General features: G+C 44.9%; 1 protein-coding gene across 1 annotated transcript; it reads right to left on the bottom strand.

The window, feature by feature from the left end:
- Positions 1 to 1,083: 1,083 nt before the first annotated feature.
- LOC122889216 lies at positions 1,084 to 19,284 on the bottom strand. Its single transcript, XM_044224137.1, has 9 exons — positions 19,214 to 19,284; positions 16,486 to 16,587; positions 9,009 to 9,069; positions 8,719 to 8,786; positions 8,501 to 8,595; positions 7,458 to 7,522; positions 4,357 to 4,510; positions 3,700 to 3,782; positions 1,084 to 1,254 (listed from the first exon to the last, which is right to left on the bottom strand). The coding sequence occupies exons 1-9, from the start codon at positions 19,255 to 19,257 to the stop codon at positions 1,234 to 1,236; spliced, it is 693 nt and encodes a 230-aa protein (XP_044080072.1). The 5' UTR covers positions 19,258 to 19,284; the 3' UTR covers positions 1,084 to 1,233.
- Positions 19,285 to 19,490: the final 206 nt, after the last annotated feature.

Raw genomic sequence — 19,490 nt, 5'->3', positions numbered from 1 at the left:
TCTTGCATTCCTGGCCCAACCCAATGTAGCTCCAGTTTCTCTGAAGCTGAGTCATGATTTCTCCCCAGAAACAAGTCGGCATTGGTAAAAAACCAACCACAGTATTTCTGTTTCAGTGTCCCATGACCTCTCAATCCAGAGACCCCTGAGTAAAATAGGGTCTTCAAATGCCCTCAGGGACAATGAGGACCAAACCCTGGGAAGAGCCCCAATATGTCATCGCCTGTACTTTCTCACCTACCAGCATGTTCTGGGGAAGCTCCCAGAGCTCCCTACTCTGCACTCAGCCAACAAGGCAGCTTCTCCATCACACCTCAGGAGGCAGGAAGTTGCTGCAAAGGCCCCAGGGTCTCCCCAGGGCATCGGGTGAACCGGCTGGAAATACAGCTCTGGCTCTCTATCCTGGGGCAGTGAGAATGGAGCTGGATCCCATGACCTGGGAAGAAGGAGGGCTTTGCAGGATCAGAAGGGATTGGCAAAAAGGGCCTAAAAGGACAGAAGCACTCAAATCCTCTTGCTGCTGAGGAAGGGATGGGTCTCCTGTCAGGGACCTCTGCCCTGCCCATCCCTCAACAGGGAAACTGTGGGAGGACTGTGGAGCATCATGGGTCTTACCACAAACACTGCCACCATCAGCTCCACTCAAGGTACCCTGTGGCTGGGGGGAAGCTGGTGAGGTGAAAACCCTGCCCAAAACCTGGATTAATGCAGGGCCTCATCACCAGGTTCTCAGGGCCCCACAAGACACTTCATGCTCTGATCACTGTCACAGTAGACCACTGCCTTGGGACAGCCACCTGTCCTGCTGATCACTACCCCCCTAAACTAGCAGGTGCCATGTGCTCAAGAGGATCTGTCACCAGAGTTAATACAAACACCAGCAAATCTAAATTCAGTCTGGGCCCCCTCCCCAGAAAGGTTCCTGGGGTCCCTTGCAGTAGAAGTACCACAAAGGGTAATCTAGTTCTATCCTCCATCCCCCCACTGCTGCCAGGGTGTTATCTGTGTCTGAAGGCTTCACCCTGTGCCCTCGAAGGAGAGGGATTGTAGGTCCCCCTGAAGGGAGATGCTGACACAGACACAGAACCATGAACAGTTTATTGGGGATATACCAGGAGAGACAAAGCACAGGGGACAGGATGGGCAGGGAAAGCATTCAGACCGCCAGGCAGAAACATTCATATCTTGAGTAGAAACTCACTGGAGCCTGGTTGTTGGAGGTCAAGGAAGTCTTCAGATTACAAAATGATTACCCTGTAAGGCAAGAGTATTTGGGTTAGTACGATGGGAACTTGTGTTTTCCTAACTGCTTTCTGCCTCCCATAGTGTATCTGAGGCCTTGGATGAACACTTGTGGCCACATCTGTGAGTCTGTATGTAATAGACAATAATTATCTTCACATCTCACATAGAAATATCTGATTGTACCTGTTCTCTTAGCTATATTTTACTTCATTGTGGCTAGGACCTGACATTTAATAGAAAAAAAGGGGGCTCTTTGCCTTGTCTTTGAAATGAGAATTGCCACTACCGGGGCTGAGGTATTACACTCTTAGTGTATTTGTGGACTTAAATAAACATTTTTTGATTCTCATTGGCATGGAGCTGTTTTCATTTAAACAGTGAGAACAGTGAATGGTCAGAGCCCAGATTCTTTGCCAATTATTATTATTTTTTTTTTCTTTTTGAGAAAAAGACAGAGAAAGCACAAACTTGTGAGCAAAGAGGGATGGGGGAGAAGGTGAGGGAGAGAGAGAATCCCTGATAGGCTCCACACTCCGCACCGAGCCCGACTTGGGGCTCAATCTCAAAAGCTCCAGCTCATGACCTGAGCAGGAATCAAGATTCTGCTGCTTAACCGATTGAGTAGCCCAGGAGCCCCTGCAGGTTCTTCATGCTCCTATTGCTCTAGTGACCTCAGAATCCAATATGTTCTCTCTATGACAGATTAAAATAAAAGCTGACACCCTGAGAAGGCCCCACTGAGAGCTGGTATTTGGGCTGAGAATTCAGGAACACAGGCAAATCTGGACACTGGGACTGAAGTCCCAGGGAAGTGCACAGCTGCAGGCATGGTGGTGATGCAGATGCAGAGGCCTGGTGACAGGGCTCCAGCTAGGGCGGCTCCTGGCCAACCGTGACTCTCCCACTAACATTCTGACTCGGGCTGAGGGCAGGGCGGCCACCCTTCACTGGTTCTCCGTCTTGTCTTCATTCTTTCTCACTGCGGGACTTAAAGTCAGCCAGACAAGAATCCCCAAAGACCAAGTTAAGTTTCCCAAATCTCCACGACACTCTTTCACATGGTTCAGAATTTTCAGAAATTCAGGGCAACAATGCTCTTCACAGACTATGAGTGAATGGCTTCATGGCAAAAACGACATTCTGAGGCAAATAACGGCGTGATCCACACTGTGTGAGTGAACACATGCAGCAGTCGGTGTAGGCCCCACCGTGTCCTCACACTCACTCTCAGGCTGCTGGCAGCCAGGAACAGCCTCATCCTCCCTGAGAGAAGCCCAGCCTCTCCCTTGAATACCTCCAGCCTTCTCGGCATCCACATCCTCCTGTTTCTGTGTGACTCGGGGCTCCCTCCCTTCTTTCTGGATACATCTCTAGTTCTTCCCTTATACAGAACACACGGTCTATGTCCTGTCATCAGTGTGTCCCTCCCTTCTCTCAGTCACACACCCTCAATTACTCACATTAAGGCCTCATCCCTCCCAGAGCACAGAACATCGTCTCCATACCATGTGCGTGTGACACCTGATGTGCACAGCTTTCGGAGAAGGGAAGCTCTCTGCCACCACAAGGAACCTACAACCCTCTCAGTATGACTGGAAGACAAGGTCCATCAATTCTAAATACAGAACAACCAGAAAAAAGTTACCATGTCTTTAGCAGCCTTCACTCTGCCATGCCACGAGAGGCCTGTGGGCAGCATCACTAGTCCTTGTGGAGGACACGCCAGCATCTGTATCTGACCCACACCATGGAAAAGACAGAAGCTTCTCCACCTGGAAGTGACTGAGCAACATTCCAATGAACCCTCTACACCTGCCTCCGGCATCTGCCACTTTTTCTTTCATTCTCACCTCCCAGACCAGTCAAGAGCATTACCCACAACTTTCTAAACTGCGGAGGACAAGGACAGACTCCTGTGCTAATGAACAATACAGGGACCACAGCCCTGTGTCAGGCATTTATACAACTAAGGAAATGATGCTTAAACCCAACATGCTGCAGATGGAGTGAGAGGTGTTTCATCCCTCCCAGAACAACTTATGCAGATACTGGATGTGCACGACGGTAAGAGAAAGAAGTCTGCCATTGTGCAATGGAGACACTTCCTTCCCATCAATGGCACCTGCCCACTGCTCAGTGTGTGCAAATAGCCAGGCACATGCACGTGTGTCCTGAAGAACTTCAGAATCATACAGCGTCCCCAGCCTGGTTTCCCCTTCAGTGTCAAGCCCTGAACACAAACTCTGCCTTTGCTCCACTGACACAACCAGAAGGTGATGATCTGGAAACAGAGATGCCTGTAAGCTCTACATGAAGACTTGCCACTTTGAATGTGAAACGACACCACACATGGACCCCAGGATATACCCAACACACACATGTCAGGACACTGTGCTGCCCAGAGAGGAAAAGAACTCCAGAAATGGGTACAACTGAAAACACCCCAGCATTTACTTGGTTCTTCTCTGGGACCTTCTCGGGCACAGTGCTGCTATTGTGGCCTTGAGCTCCACAGGCTTCTGATTGGGACTGGAGGCCTAGAAGGGACAGAGGTGGATTCAGACTGGTGATGACCACACAGGATCAAGCCAAACCTCCCCCGCTGCCCCAGCCTTTTCCCCGTTCTCCCTCTGGAGGGTCCACTCTGTTTCTCACAGGATTCCCCTGACCCCTGTGGACGAAGGAGGGAACTGTCCATCACCCTCACAGATACGACCACTCTGCCTGGGAACAGATGTTTCCAGAATTAATCTATCATGCTGGACAACTGGGGCCTCCACATGTGAGACTGATGTGAAGGTTGTTCTTCGTCCAGCACAGAGCCCAAAACATCGTGTCTGCGCAGTGCACCTGGCAATGCTTCTCTGTCTGTCCTCTGTGAAATGTCACTTTTCTTCTCCATGGTAGAGGCCTGCTGCCCAATTCTGTATAGTGAACCAGACAGTCCATGAGATGGACGTCAGACAAAGTGGAGGAATGTTACCATGTCCTCACTTGGGCTTATTGCTGCATTGCAAAGTCTTGTGGTACCACCTCTCCATCCTCTCCACCAACAGAAGTGGTTCAACTACGAATAAGCTCGATAACCCACATCAGTTCAGATCATCTCACCATGTGGTGGAGGAATGAGGTGTGGCCGAGGCCCCCATGTCCACCACTGTGGAGGTGGATGAGGAGGAGTGAAGTCTGGTACATTCCACCCCATGTGGTAGGGCATACGGAGGAGCCCTGGGCAATGAGGGAACTCTCTCACACCTCTACCGACCTGCAGAACAGACAAGAAAATATTTTAGCAAAACAGACAAAAGTTGCAACACCAAGAAAAGAAACCAAAACAAAGAGCTCTCAGCATCTGGCTCCTTCTCCAATGCCACCTTCCAGGAGAGCTGCATCGTGCTAGAAAACTTACATGCCCCTCCCAGCTGGGGCCAGTACAATGAGGGGGGAGAGGGCAATGGCTGTTACAGGAATAGCCTGTCACCAAACATCACTGCCCATGTCTGCCCACGTTCTCCAGCAAGAAGTCGTGACTTAAAGATGAAAAAAGATCACTGCAAACTAGTAAGGCATCGACATCCTGGACAATACTTCCTCTATCCTCCTCAGCCACCAGAGAAGATTTTGGTTTGGTCAGAATAGAGAGAATGTGACTAAACTGAATGTCCTTTCTCCACAAAGTTTCCGAGCCACTTGAGGGGAATCATTGGCCTGTAAGTCCCCGACTCTCCCCACGCTGCCTCGCTCCTGAAAAAGGGGTCCTCAACAATCTACAGCTTCTGTCCATGGCTACAAAGACAATTGAGGAATTAGGGCATTGTGGTCTGACAGGGGCACTGGAAAAGTGTCTTCCACGGGACATGATACCAAAAACCTTTATTTACACTCAACAGCTGTATTTGTCTTTTTTTTTAAGATTTTATTTATTTGACAGACAGAGATCACAAGCAGGCAGAGAGGCAGAGCGAGAGAGAGGAAGGGAAGCAGGCTCTGCGCTGAGCAAAGAGTCTGATGTGGGGCTTGATCTCAGGACCTAGGATCATGACCTGAGCCTAAGGCAGAGGCTTTAACCCACAGAGCCACACAGGCGCCCCCTGTGTTTGTCTTAAAACACAGTCATTTGGAAATTTCAACCTACTGAGTTCCAGAGTAATTTTGTACAATGGGAAATGAAGATGGGAAGGCCATATAAGAGAATTCACAGAAGGGTATATGCTTCCCAGTGGAAAGCTCCACACGTGTGATGAGAAAAGAAATCAGCTCTCACACTAACTTAGGACCAAATGAGCTGCTCCTGGAAACCCAGCTGAAGGGCTGGGAGGCAGTAGTCATGCATGTAATCACTGATATCCCCCTTCAGAACGTGTGAGTCAGTGTGCGATTACAAGAGTGCACCTGAGAGCATTGACACTTCAAAATACTTGTAGAAAGGGTCTTAAGTGGGCTGGTTCTGCACGGCACATTTTCCAGCAGAAGTAAAATGGGGATGACTCGTGAAACATGCCCTGAGAACACTGCAGACTGCAAAGGAGACAGTATAAAATGCAGAGAGAATTTTCCCCAGTTTCCATTTGTGAGGATTACCAGACCCATCTATCCCGAGCATGAGACAACACCAGTGCACCTGAACATAACCTAAATGGAGTCGGGCTGGCCAGAGGACTTCACTGTGGAGGGAGGGGTCCTCCTCCCCCAGTTACTTCCCTGGTGTGCACTGTGGGCAGTTGGGGGTACACATCCGCACACGCATCTTCCCCACCATCATGTTCCAAGACAGTAGCATCTGTGCCAGAATGGCTGCCCGCCCCCTGTGTCTCACCTAGAACCTGGGGTGAAGAGATGCCATGGGGAAAACTACTGTCACCACATGTTAATATAGGTCTGCACACCTCAACAGAGACAAGAGTGTGCCACCAAGGATAATCAACTAAGGAAAAACTCCATTCAGGACAGGTCAGTATTGACCGCTGGGACCACACCTCCCCCATCATGGCAAGCACAGCATCTCCTTCTATACATTGAGAACAAACACAATGAGAGGCCCTGAGAAGCCTGGTGTCCACACGTGGAAGTGCAGGCACTTGTGGGTCAACTGGAAGCTCACCAGCATCCCACCTGACCAGCTCTGCTTCCCTCCCTGACAATGGGATCTTCTACGCTCCACAAGGTCTGTCCAGGGCCACAGACACTGCTGAGGAGATAGGAGTGTCTGGAGTCCTGCAGAGGACCTGGAAGAGTGCTTTTGCGGAGAAACAGGACCCCTTCGAGTGAGCGAGACCAGCACTGTGGATCCATGTCCCTGACATTTGGACAGTCCTTAGCTCAGGCACAGAGCAAATGCCTAGTCCTTGGTGCTGAGAACCACTGATGGGCCGATTCGATATCCCCAAATGCAAACCAGTGTGTCTAGAGCACAGGCAATGCTCCCAGGATGGGTCGGGAGAGATGCTATGAGCTGGCACAGCCATCAGACCCCATCAGAACCCGCTAACGGGAGCACACGTAAAACACATGTGAGGTCTGGGCCTTGCAGAGAGTCACTGGGATTCCCTCTTCAGGGCTGCTTCTCCAGGGGGTATTTTCTATGACACACCTGGCACCTGCCAGAGTTCACCATCATCTCACCCAGGGGCCAACTGGAAGGATTCCAGCTCTCATCTTCATTCACTCAGATGGGACACACAGGAGGTCACAGCTCACCTTCTCCACAAACACTCAAGCTGCCCAAAGCATGTGGGGCACATGTGACGCAGTCCTGGCTTTTCCCATTCTCCATCTGAGGACCTCTGCAGACCCATTTCCAGGTGAGTCTCCTGCCCCGAATACTAAAAATACTCCTTCTCCCACAGGAAAGCAAACCGCAAGGAGTCAGCTGGGCTAGCTGACTTCACTGTGGAGTGAGATGTCATCCTCCTCGAGTTATGTACACACACACATACACGCACGTGCACACGCACACACACACACACACACACACACAGATGCATGAGGTGAGCATCCTTCCATCACATGTCTCAAAGCATCTACAGCTTTGGGAGGAAGCACGCAATTGAAGATCTCTAACGGAGCAGCCTGGAGGCTCCTCAGTGAACAGCATGCACTCTGAAAGGGATGATCGCAGGACACACACCAAGGCCACAAGGCCAGGACAGGGACCTGTCCACACTGCAATCCATTTCAGAAACGGACATGACTAAAAATGCCCAAGCACTTACCATATGCATCTCTGGGTCCCTTTGAGGGCTAGTGCTGCTGTTCATCCTGGGAACCAGTCTAGATGCTAGATCAGACAAAGGTCAGAGGTTTATTGTGGTTTGCATGCCTTCCCTGCCTTCCTCTCCCATCGTGCACTCTTTCCCACTATTGGGTCCCTTATCAGAGGGTTTCACCCGGGTCTCAAGTGACTCCTTTGCAAAGAGAGACACCAGTCACCTCTTGCGTGAGACACTCCAGGGCCCTGGCTCCAGTGTTTCTGTAAGTAATCCATCATGTGTAGACTGGTCGGGGTACAACTGGCTGGAAATCAACACTAAAATTGGGGTGCTCAACAAACATCAGACAAAATAACTTTCTCTTCATAGATTAAATACCTAAGTAAGAATAGCCTTGCATGGGTGACATCCACAAACCCTTAACATGAACAGCCCATGTTCCCTTCTCAAGCCACAGGCGGATGGTTCATTTGTCTATCCTGCAGTAGGGACCTAGAATGCGTGACTGGCCAACAAATAAACATTATAGGGAAGTAACAGACGTTGACATTTGTATAGTCACGAACAAGGAATCATAGGCAGATTGAGCAATAAAGCTATGGCATTGCACCGATAACACGAGAGGAGAAAGATATATTTCATTGCTCAATATGGTCCTATGGCTGACAAATAAAACAAAAATATAGGAGCCTCCATAATGAGTAAATAAATGCCCTTATTCACAAATAGTCATTTTTTTTTGCCAAGGTTTGACTACTGAGTCAAGGTGGGAAGGGTGCTCGCCTCCCACCTTCTCAGGTTCAGCTCTTCCGAAGGGGGTACAGGGGGAAGGTGTGGAGCGGCGTGATCTCCACCTGTCACGGGGGCAAGTGTCCTGCTGCCTGGGGGCATATAAGGAATGCACCCTCCTGTCACCCCTTCAGACAAGCTGCAGGCTTGTGATTCTTTGCAGGACACACAGCGATCACCCACAGGAACAGGAAGGACATCGTGTGGTTTCACAGCCGAAATCAGGCTGCTGCTGCATTTCACATCGTGCTCCCTACCTTGCCACACAGGCTTCTGCAACTCAGGCCTTCCGGGCATCAGTTCATGCCTCATGGATCCCACAGGCAGCATCTCCCCTTTCATCATGCGCAATCTTGAACACAGAAAAAGAGTGGACATCTCTAAGAATTACAACACCACGTCCTCTCCTAGGCAGTAAACAGCATAGCTGTCACCTCTCCAAACACCCATAAAAACGCACGTCAAACTCTCACACCTGTATTTCAGGTAGGCGTTCTCCCTGCTCTGCTGCATCATCCTTGTTTCCCAATACTGAGCCTTCATCTGCGGCAGAAAAACACACCCACCTTCAGTTGTGCCCAACTGTACCACAAACGAAGATGAGGAAATGGAAAACACTTACTCAGTTAGCCAGAGCATTCCTCTCTTGAACTGCCATCTGAAAAAGCCAACACACCAGAAACCCATGTTCAGGGCTCTAAGGGCCACTACCATCACCTGCAGGGGGCGCCAAGGGGTCAGTGTGTTGGACACAACTCCGGTTACCTTGTGGTTGAAGGTGAGGTTAGACTCCTGCAGCTCTTCTCGCATTTCTTCCACTTCTTGTCTGTGAGGGGGGCAATTGTTTTCATCAGACATAACCCAACACTGGGTGTGATTTTCAATCATCTGCCAATGTGGCCATCCTCCTCTTATCTGTCCCCTCATACAATTGATCCTGACACAGGGAACACTTTCACCTGACTATAATTGGACTGTAGGATCAAAGCTATTCTTACAGCCTTTCCTTCATCATTTTTCTTTGCCTACAGGATCAAAACCGACATAACTTCCTTACCCGTTTTCAATCTTTCCCTCAGTTATCACATGACAAATGTCTTTTGTCATGAAGCTCTATTCTCCTTTAACTTCTATCCTCGCTATGGTTCCCAGGTTTGCAAAGACCAGCACCATCAGATGCCACTACCGGGCTTATGGGAAGGACTCATCCTAGGACTAACTGTTTTCCTCCAAACACCACCTCAAGGACGCTGGTATGGAGCTAGTTTCCACAGTCAGGCCAACACTGGGGATCCGGATATGTATAGTAACGTAATTGTTTTGTGCCTTATCTTTCCGTGTCAGTTAATTCGCTCTGGATACATCCTCTGAATTTTAGTGTATATTATTTAATTAAGTCCTCAAAATGTACAAAGATTAACAATCCAAAGGGAGGGAGGAGTCAAGATCGTGGAGAAGTAGCAGGCTGAGTTGACATCAGGTAGCAGGAGATGAGCTAGATAGCTTATCAAACCATTCCGAACACCTACAAATCCAACAGGAGATCGAAGAGAAAAAGAGCATCAATTTGAGAAACAGAAAATCGACTACTTTCTGAAAGGTAGGACCCACGGAGAAGTGAATCCAAAGGGATGGGAAGATAGACCCTGGGGGGCGGGTCTGGCTCCTGACAAGCAACGGAGCACAAAACCAGGACTTTTAAAAGCGATGTTCACTGAGGGACGTCGCTCCAGAGGCTAAACCGGGCTGAAGCCTAAGCGGGGACGGTGTGGCCCCAGTTCTGCAGGGTCACAGAAGGACCGGCAGTGTCTGAGTATCATAGAACTCGCAGGTATTAGAGCGGGGACACCGGCAACAGAAAGAGAGCCGAGGAGTGACCTCTCAACTCAGCATTACCTTGAACCGTAATCCAGAGCTCAGCAATCTAAGGGTTTCGGAGACTCCAGGTGGAGCTGTGTGCCAGAGACAGAGACGCTTGGTCACAGCCTGGGTGAGGTCTGAGCGCAGCTGGAGGCCAGGGAGAGGGAAATGATGAGCGCTTTTCTCTGAGGGCGCACTGAGGAGTGGGTCCCTGAGCTCTCAGCTCCTCTAGGCCAGAGACTGGGAGGCCGCCACTTTCATTACTGACCTCTGGAACTCTACAGAAAGTGTTCAGGGAACGCAAGCTCCTGAAAGCGAACCCCAGCGGATTACTTAGCCTGGCCTCCGGAAAGGGTGGTGCAATTCTGCCTGGGGCAAAGAGACCTGCAAATCACTACAACAGGCCCCTCCCTGAGAAGATCAACAGGAAATCCAGCCAAAACCAAGTTCACTTACCAAGGAGAACAGCGGAATACCAGAGGAGGAGAAAGCAAACCATGGAATTCATGGCTTTCTCCTCATGATACTTTAGTCTTGCAAAGTTAATTTTTTTAACTTTATTTTTTTATCTTCTGCTATTTTTTTAACTTTTACCCTTTCTGCTTTTAACGTTTTTTAACTAGTTTATCTTAACAATACTTTTCATTAAAAAATATTTTTCAAACCTTCATTATTATTGTCATATGTTATCCTTCATTGTATCTAACTTCAGTTTTTGTATACACATAGGGTTTTTTCTTCTAAAAAATTTGGGGTACAACTTCTTCTAATAGATGGAACTATACCCTAAATCTACCATCGGGCTTGTTCTACTCTCCAGCCTGAGCAAATCTTCTCCACTTTCTTTTTCTTTATTGTCCCAACCAACTTACATATCAACTCTTTTTTTAGAAATTAAAAAAAATTCTTTTCATCTTAATATTCATATTCCGTCCCTTCATTGTGTTTACTCTTATATATGTTTTCCATTCTTTAAAATTTGGGGAGGTATTTTCTTCTAAGAGACAAAAATACACCCAAAATTAAGTGAGTAACCCTGTTCTAGTCACCAGTCTAATATGTATATATATTTTTCTTTTTTATATTAATTCATTATTTGTTTTCTTTCTTAGTTTTTTTCCCTGAACTTCCTTTACCCCCTTTCTCTCCCACCATGATTTGGGGTCTCTTCTGATTTGGCTCAAGCACACTTTCCTGGGGTCTTTGCCACCCTTTTAGTATTTTATTTGCTCCTTCATATATTCTTATCTTGACAAAATGACAAGGCGGAAAAACTCACCCCCCCAAAAAAAAAAAAAAAAAAGAACAAGAGGCAGTACCGAAGGCTAGGGACCTAATCAATACGGACATTGGTAATATGCCAGATCTAGAGTTCAGAATGATGATTCTCAAGGTTCTAGCCATGCTCCAAAAAGTCATGGAAGATATTAAAGAAACCCTATCTAGAGATATAAAAGCCCTTTCTGCATAAATAAAAGAACTACAGTTTAACCATGTTGAAATCAAAAAAGCTATTAAAGAGGTGCAATCAAAGATGGAGGCTCTTACTCCTAGGATAAATGAGACAGAAGAAAGAATTAGTGATATAGAAAACCAAATGACAGAGAATAAAGAAGCTGAGCAAAAGAGAAACAAACAACTACAGGACCACTTGGGGAGAATTCCAGAGATAAGTGATACCAAAAGACAAAACAACATTAGAATAATTGGGATTCCAGAAGGAGAAGAAAGAGAGAGCGGAGAAGAAGGTATATTGGGAGAATTATTGGAGAGAATTTCCCTAATATGGCAAAGGGAGCACGCATCAAAATCCAGGAGGTGTAGAGAACCCCCCTCAAAATCAATAAGAATAGGTCCACACCCCGTCATCTAATAGTAAAATTTACAAGTCTTAGCGACAAAGAGAAAATCCTGACAGTATCCCGGGATAAGAAGTCTGTAACATACAATGGTAAAAATATTAGATTGACAGCAGACTTATCCAAAGAGACCTGGCAGACCAGCAAGGACTGGCAAGATATATTCAGAGCAATAAATGAGAAAAATATGCAGCCAAGAATACTATATCCAGCTAGACTATCATTGAAAATAGAAGGAGAGGTAAAAACCTTCCAGGACAAACAAAAACAGAAATGATTTGCAAACAACAAACCAGCTCTATAAGAAATATTGATAGCAGTCCTCTAAGCAAAGAGAGAGCCTAAAAGTTGTAAATCAGAAAGGAACAGAGACAACATACAGTAACAGTCATATTACAGGCAATACAAGGGCACTAAATTCATATATCTCAATAGTTCCCCTGAATGTAAATGGATTAAATGCCCCAATCAAAAGACACAGGGTATCAGAATGGATAAAAAAAAAACAAAACCCAAATATATGCTGCCTACAAGAAACTCATTTTAGACCCAAAGACACCTCCAGATTTAAAGTGAGGGTGTGGAAAACAATTTACCATGCTAATGAAAATCAGAAGAAAGCTGGGGTGGCAATCCTTCTATCAGATCAATTAGATTTTATGCCAAAGACTATAATAAAAGAGATGAGGAAGGACACTATATCATACTTAAAGGGTCTCTCCAACAAGAAGATCTAACAATTTTAAATCTCTATCCCCCTAACATGGAAGCAGCCAACTATATAAACCAATTAATAACAAAATCAAAGAAACACATCAACAATAATACAAGAAGAGTAGGGGACTTTAACACTCTCCTCACTGAAATGGACAGATCATGCAAGCAAAAGATCAACAAGTAAATATAGGCCTTAAATGACACGCTGGACCATCACAGATATATTCAGAACATTCCATCCCAAAGCAACAATACATATTCTTTTCTAATGCACATGGAGCATTCTCCCAAATAGATCACATCCTGGGTCACAAATCAGGTCTCAACTGGTATCAAATGATTGGGATCATTCCCTGCATATTTTCAGACCACAATGCTCTGAAGCTAGAACTCAATCACAAGAGGAAAGTTGGAAGGAACTCAAATGACAGAGAAAGGAAGCTAAAGAGCATCCTATTAAAGAATGGATGGGTCAACCAGGAAAATAAAGAAGAATTGAAAAAAAATTCATGGAAACAAATGATAATGAAAACATAATGGTTCAAAATCTGTGGGACACAGCAAAGGCAGTGCTGAGAGGAAAATATATAGCGATACAAGCCTTTCTCAAGAAACAAGAAAGGTCTCAAATATACAACCTAACCCTACACCTAAAGGAGCTGGAGAAAGAACACCAAAGAAAACCTAAACTCAGCAGAAGAGAAATCATAAAGATCAGAGCAGAAATCAATGAAATAAAAACAAACAAACAAACAAACAAAAAAACAATAGAACAAATCAATGAAACTAGGAGCAGAAAAAAATTTATAAGAGTGATAAACCCCTGGCCAGACCTTTCAAAAGGAAAAGAAAAAGGACCCATATTAATAAAATCACAAATGAAAGAGGAGAGATCACAAACAACACCAAAGAAATACAAACAATTATAAGAACATATTATAAGCAACTCTGCGCCAACAAATTTGACAATCTGGAAGAAATGGGTGCACTATTAGAGACAATATTATCTACTACAACTGGGCCAGGAAGAAATAGAAAACCTTAACAGACCCATAACGAGTTGGGAGATTAAAATAGTCATCAAAAATCAATAAACAAACAAAAGCCCAGGGCCAGATGGCTTCCCAGGGGAATTCTACCAAACATTTAAAGAAGAATTAATTCCTATTCTCCCGAAACTGTTCCAAAAAACTGAAATGGTAGGAAAACTTCCAAACTCGTTTTATGAGGCCTGCATCACCTTGATCCCCAAACCAGACAAGGATCCCATCAAAAAAGAGAATTACAGATCAATATCCTTGATGAACACAAATGCAAAAATTCTCACCAAAATACTAGCCAATAGGATCCAACAGTACATTAAAACAATTATTCTCCACAACCAAGTGGGATTTATTCCAGGGCTGCAAGGTTGGTTCAACATCTGCAAATCAATTAATGGGATACAATACACTAAGAAAAGAACAAGATCCACATGATACTCTCAATAGATGCTGAAAAAGCATTTGACAAAGTACAGAATTCCTTCCTGATCAAAACACTTCAAAGTGTAGGGATAGAGGGCACATATCTCAATGTGATCAAAGCCTTCTATGGAAAACCCACTGCAAATATAATTCTCAATGGAGAAAAACTGAGAGCTTTTCCACTAAGGTCAGTAACACGGCAAGGATGTCCATTATCACCACTGCTATTCAACATAGTACTAGAAGTCATATCCTCAGCAATCAGACAACAAAAAGATATCAAAAACATCCAAATCGGCAAAAAAAAGTCAAACTCTCACTCTTTGCAGATGATATGATACTATATGTGGAAACCCCAAAAGACTTTGCTCCAAATCTGCTAGAACTTGTACAGGAATGCAGTAAAGTGTAAGGATATAAAACCGATGCACAGAAATCAGTTGCATTTCTTTACACAACAACAAGACAAAAGAATGAAAATTAAGGAGTCAATCCCATTTACAACTGCACCCAAAACCATAAGATACTTAGGAATACACCTAAACAAAGAGGCAAAGAAACTATACTAAGAAGACTCTAAAGTACTCATGAAAGAAATTGAGGAAGACACAAAGAAATGGAAAAATGTTCCATGATCCTGGATTGGAAAAACAAATATTATGAAAATGTCTTTGCTACCTAAAGAAATCCACACATTTAATGCAATCCCTATCAAAATCCCATCCATTTTTTTTTCAAAGAAATGGAACAAATAATTCTAAAATTTATATGGAACCAGAAAAGACCTCGAATAGCCAAAGCAATATTGAAAAAGAAAGCCAAAGTTGGTGACATCACAATTCTGGGATTCAAGCTCTGCTACAAAGCTGTCATCAAGAAGACAGAATGGTACTGGCACAAAAACAGACAGACACATAGATCAATGGATCAGAAGAGAGAACCCAAAAATAGACCCTCAACTCTATGGTCAACTAATCTTCAACAAAGCAGGAAAGAATGTCCAATGTCCAAATGACAGTCTCTTCAACAAATGGTGTTGGGAAAGTTGGACAGCCACATGCAGAAAAATGAAACTGGACCATTTCCTTACACTACACAGGAAAATAAACTCAAAATGGACGAAGGACGTCAGTGTGAGAAAGGAATCCATCAAAATCCTTGAGGACAATACAGGCAACAACATCATCGACCTCAACCACAGCAACTTCTTCCTAGAAACATCGTCAAAAGGAAGGAAATCAAAGGCAAAAACAAACTATTGGAACTTCATCAAGACCAAAAGCTTCTGCACAGCAAAGGAAACAGTTAACAAAACCAAAAGACAACTGACAGAATGGGAGAAGATATTTGCAAACGACATATCAGATAAAGGGCTAGTATCCAAAATCTATAAAGAGCTTGGAGACTCAACATCCAAAGAACAAATAATGCAATCTAGAAATGGCAGAGGACATGAACAGACATTTCTGTAAAGACATCCAGATGGCCAACAGACACACGAAAAATTGCTCCACATCACTCGGCATCAGGGAAATACAAATCAAAACCACAATGAGATACCACCTCACACTAGTCAGAATGGCTAAAATTAACAAGTCAGGAAATGACAGATGCCGGCGAGGATGCGTAGAAAAAGGAACACTCCTACACTTTTGGTGGGAATGCAAGCTGGTGCAACCACTCTGGAAAATAGCACGGTGGTTCCTCAAAAAGCTGAAAATAGAGCTACCCTATGACCCAGAAATTGCACTACTGGCTATTTACCCTAATGATAAAAACGTAGTGATCTGAAGGGGCACGTGCACCCAAATGTTTACAGCAGCAATGTCCACGATAGCCAAACTATGGAAAGAACCTAGATGTCCATCAACAAATGAGTGGATAAAGAAGATGTGGTATATATATACAATGGAATACTATGAAGCCATCAAAAGAAATATATCTTGCCATTTGCAATGACGTGCATGGAACTAGAGGGAATTATCCTTATCTAAAGAAGTCGATCGGAGAAAGACAACTATCATATGATCCCCCTGATATGAGGAAGTGGAGATGCAACATGGGGGGCTGTGGGGTAGGAAAAGAATAAATTAAACAAGATGTCACAAAACAAACTGAGGGATGCTGGGGGGAAGGTTGTAGGGAGAGGATGGTGGGGTTACGGACACTGGGGAATGTATGAGCTATGGTCAGTGCTGTGAAGTGTGTAAGCCTGGCAAATAACAGACCTGTACCCCTGGGGCTAAGAATACATCATAGGTTTATAAGAAAATTAAAAAATTAAAAAAAAATCCAAAGGGAACTCTTCAGGAGCCAATAGTATGTAGTGTCGGAACTTACTTGTACTTCTCCATTTCTTCTTCAGTTACTTTCAGATATTTATCGGCAGCTAACAGCTCATTCTTAGTTGCATTCAATTTATACAGTGTCTCTTCTAGCTTCCTAAGATGGGAGAAATATATACATTGTCCAGTAGCCAAGGTCCTGAATTTTTGCCATTTATTATTCTCCCAGCACACTTGATGGCCTATGTTGGAATGTCCCCGCTAAAAGCACAGACTGACAACACAACAGGAAAATGAATGAAGGCCCCATTTAGGGTTGAAGAAACATTGAACTCTGGCTGCTGGCCAGGCTCCCTGCAATCTTTATACTTGTATACTTTAATTCATTCACCATATCACCAAATAATATTGCACTCCGTGCCCTCTTGGAATACGTCTTTGGTTTGAGATGGTGAAGTCTCATTTCAATTCAAAGTGAAAAGCCAAGCTTGATGAGCTACACTCGTTAGGATGAATAGGGGCCCACCATTAGTCTCCGTGGGGAGCCCTGATCCTCAGACCAAGGCTGTGCCCCCACAGTCAGCCCAAAGGAACTTTCAGAATATGGCTTCACTGGTATGGAAACTCACTCCCACACATCTCTAGGCTTTAGAAGTACAACCCCTGGCCCCTTGTGAAAGATCCTGGTATAGGAAAAGGCCAATCTTAGTGCCGAAAATATGTCCTCAAATAATCCATGTGAACTGTCACATACTCAGGGTGTTATCTCAGTGGAACAAAGTTCAGATGTAGAACTGTCAGCTCCATTGACTCTACCTTTATTTTAAAAAAAGATTTTATTTATTTATTTGACAGAGAGAGATCGCAAGTATGCAGAGAGGCAGGCAGGGGGTGGGGGAAGCAGGCTGCCCACTGAGCAGGGAGCCCAATGCAGGGCTCCATCCCAGGACCCTGGGACCATGAACTCAGCCGAAAGCAGAGTCTCTAACCTACTGAGCCACCCAGGCGCCCCAAGTCAACCTTCTTGACCAAGACCAAGTTCATGGATGGTGAAGGCAGCAAATGGCGATGCTTAGAAAGGTTGGTCTGCTGGGCTGCCCTTGACTCTTTTGTTCATGGTGTTCATTCACAAGGTTTCAACAGGACACTTGTCAAGAATCTCATGCAGAAAGACTTAGGGACAGACAAAAGCTCTAGAAAGAGAAGGACAGGGGCATTTGCTTCTGGTCTCTCAACTATCCTTCAGCAAATGTCTTCTGGAGCGGCAGTCAGTGTGTGGCTCAGGGATATGCTGTTGAAGAGAGAAAGGTGGTCAGGACATTGGACCTGCCCCAAGAAGGTCCTGAAGTATGTAAATTAAAAGTAAGACTCCTTTCTTTGCCTGAATTGTGTTCTAACAGCAGAAATAAAAGTAATGAATTATTATTATTATTATTATTATTAAAATTATTATTATTTCAAAGATTGATTTGAGAGAAGGAAAGAGTGAGGGGAGGGGGTCTTTACCAATGAACAGAACCCAAGTGCCTGTGAGAGAGAGCAGCCCCCACCCCCGATGTGGGAAGGAATAACACAAAGCTGAATCTCCAGGGTAGACAGGAACAGTTTTGCTTTTCCACATGAATGAGGGACTCCAACGTCCTTATCTCCTCCTGAGAAATAAAAGGAAACACTGGGCAAGAGAGAAAACTTGTGAGTGAATGCACCCAATTTCTAAAGAGCACATGAAGAAACATGATAACCAGATGGAGAAGAAGGAAGCCTAGGAGAAAGCCAGCCTGGCAGTGGGAGCTAGTTTCCTGAGGACACATCAGTGAATTCTAGAACAGGCTAGTGAATACGAAGTAAATGAACAAGCAACCTTTGGGGGACAGGTTGGAATGCAACAAGAGAAGCTCTCATCCAGCCAGCAAAGATGAGACTTAGTGAAACTGCAGGCTTTGGTTGGGATCCAAGAGACTTACACCTAGAAAATCGTGTGGAGGAGCACCAGGATGGCTCAGTCACTATCTGCTTAATAGTATTTGGTTCAGGTCATGAGCCCAGGGTCCTACAATAGAGTCCCACACTGGACTCCCTGTTCGGCGGGAAGCCTGCTTCTCCCTCTCACACTCCCCCTGCTTGTGTTCTCTCTCTCGTGGTGTCTCTCTCTCTGTCAAATAGATAAATAAAATCAGTTTTAAAAAAGAAATAAAGAAAGATAGAAAGAAAGAAAGAAAGAAAGAAAGAAAAGAAAGAAAGAAAAGAAAAGAAACAGAAAATGAGGTGGACAGGAAATACCCTGGTTTTCTAAGGTATTGGGCTGCAGCGAATAATCTCAGTTGTACACCAGATAAAGGGACACAGTATTGCTGGAGCCCCAGTGCACTTTCCACAAAGAAACTTTTCCTGTTTCTGCAGGAAGAGAATTCCATTTTTCTGCACTTTCTGGACCCAAGTCTCATACTGAACAAGAAATGGACCTAATGCAGGAGTGGTCAGAGCACGTGATGAGAGTTAAAATAAAGGGACAATGTAGACTGACCCAGAGGGGATCCAGGTATCAAAGTGATTAATGCTGGTACCTTCCCACTTCTTCCCCAATGAATCACACAACAACATATGGCAAGTCATTGGAACAGAAAGGAAAATTCAGGTTACACAAATCAAGATAGGAAGGGAAGGCACAATTCTACAGAATGCATTTGGCAAAAGTACGCAAAGATCCAATTCCAAAAGGTCCAAATACTTGCCGCCATGAAAATTCATGCAAGAGTATCTATGACAACACAGCAATAGCTTACTCTTCTGCAGTCAGTTTTCGGTTTTCAGAGAACTCCACCACCATATCCAATTTCTTCTTTAGCAGGTTCAATTCTGCTTCTTTAGATGTTTTGTGAGAACTCAGGGCATTACACTGGTCTTCCAGGATTGTTTTCCTTTCTGTAAAGGATGAGTTTGCTTTTCTGTGTTTGTGCCATGACCTAAGAACTTGGTTTCAATGGGGAAAGGAGAAGGGCAAGGCCGTGAAGGCAGGAAGGCATTCTCTCCCTGCCCAATGCAAACTCATTGCCACCATAT

The sequence above is a fragment of the Neovison vison genome, chromosome 11, assembly GCF_020171115.1.
Source record: "Neovison vison isolate M4711 chromosome 11, ASM_NN_V1, whole genome shotgun sequence".
Taxonomy (NCBI): Eukaryota; Metazoa; Chordata; class Mammalia; order Carnivora; family Mustelidae; genus Neogale; species Neogale vison.
Note: the sequence above shows the minus strand (reverse complement) of the source record. Positions and strands in the feature narration are given on the sequence as shown.

Excerpts from the sequence above, each read along its gene's own strand:
- LOC122889216 (XM_044224137.1), bottom strand. The coding sequence starts at position 19,257 with ATGGTGGTGGAGTTCTCTGAAAACCGAAAACTGACTGCAGAAGA. Across the intron at positions 9,070-16,485 it reads GAAGAAATGGAGAAGTACAA|ACAAGAAGTGGAAGAAATGC; the intron begins GTAAGTTCCGAC and ends CCCCCCTCACAG. Across the intron at positions 8,787-9,008 it reads ACCTCACCTTCAACCACAAG|ATGAAGGCTCAGTATTGGGA; the intron begins GTAACCGGAGTT and ends TTTCTGCCGCAG.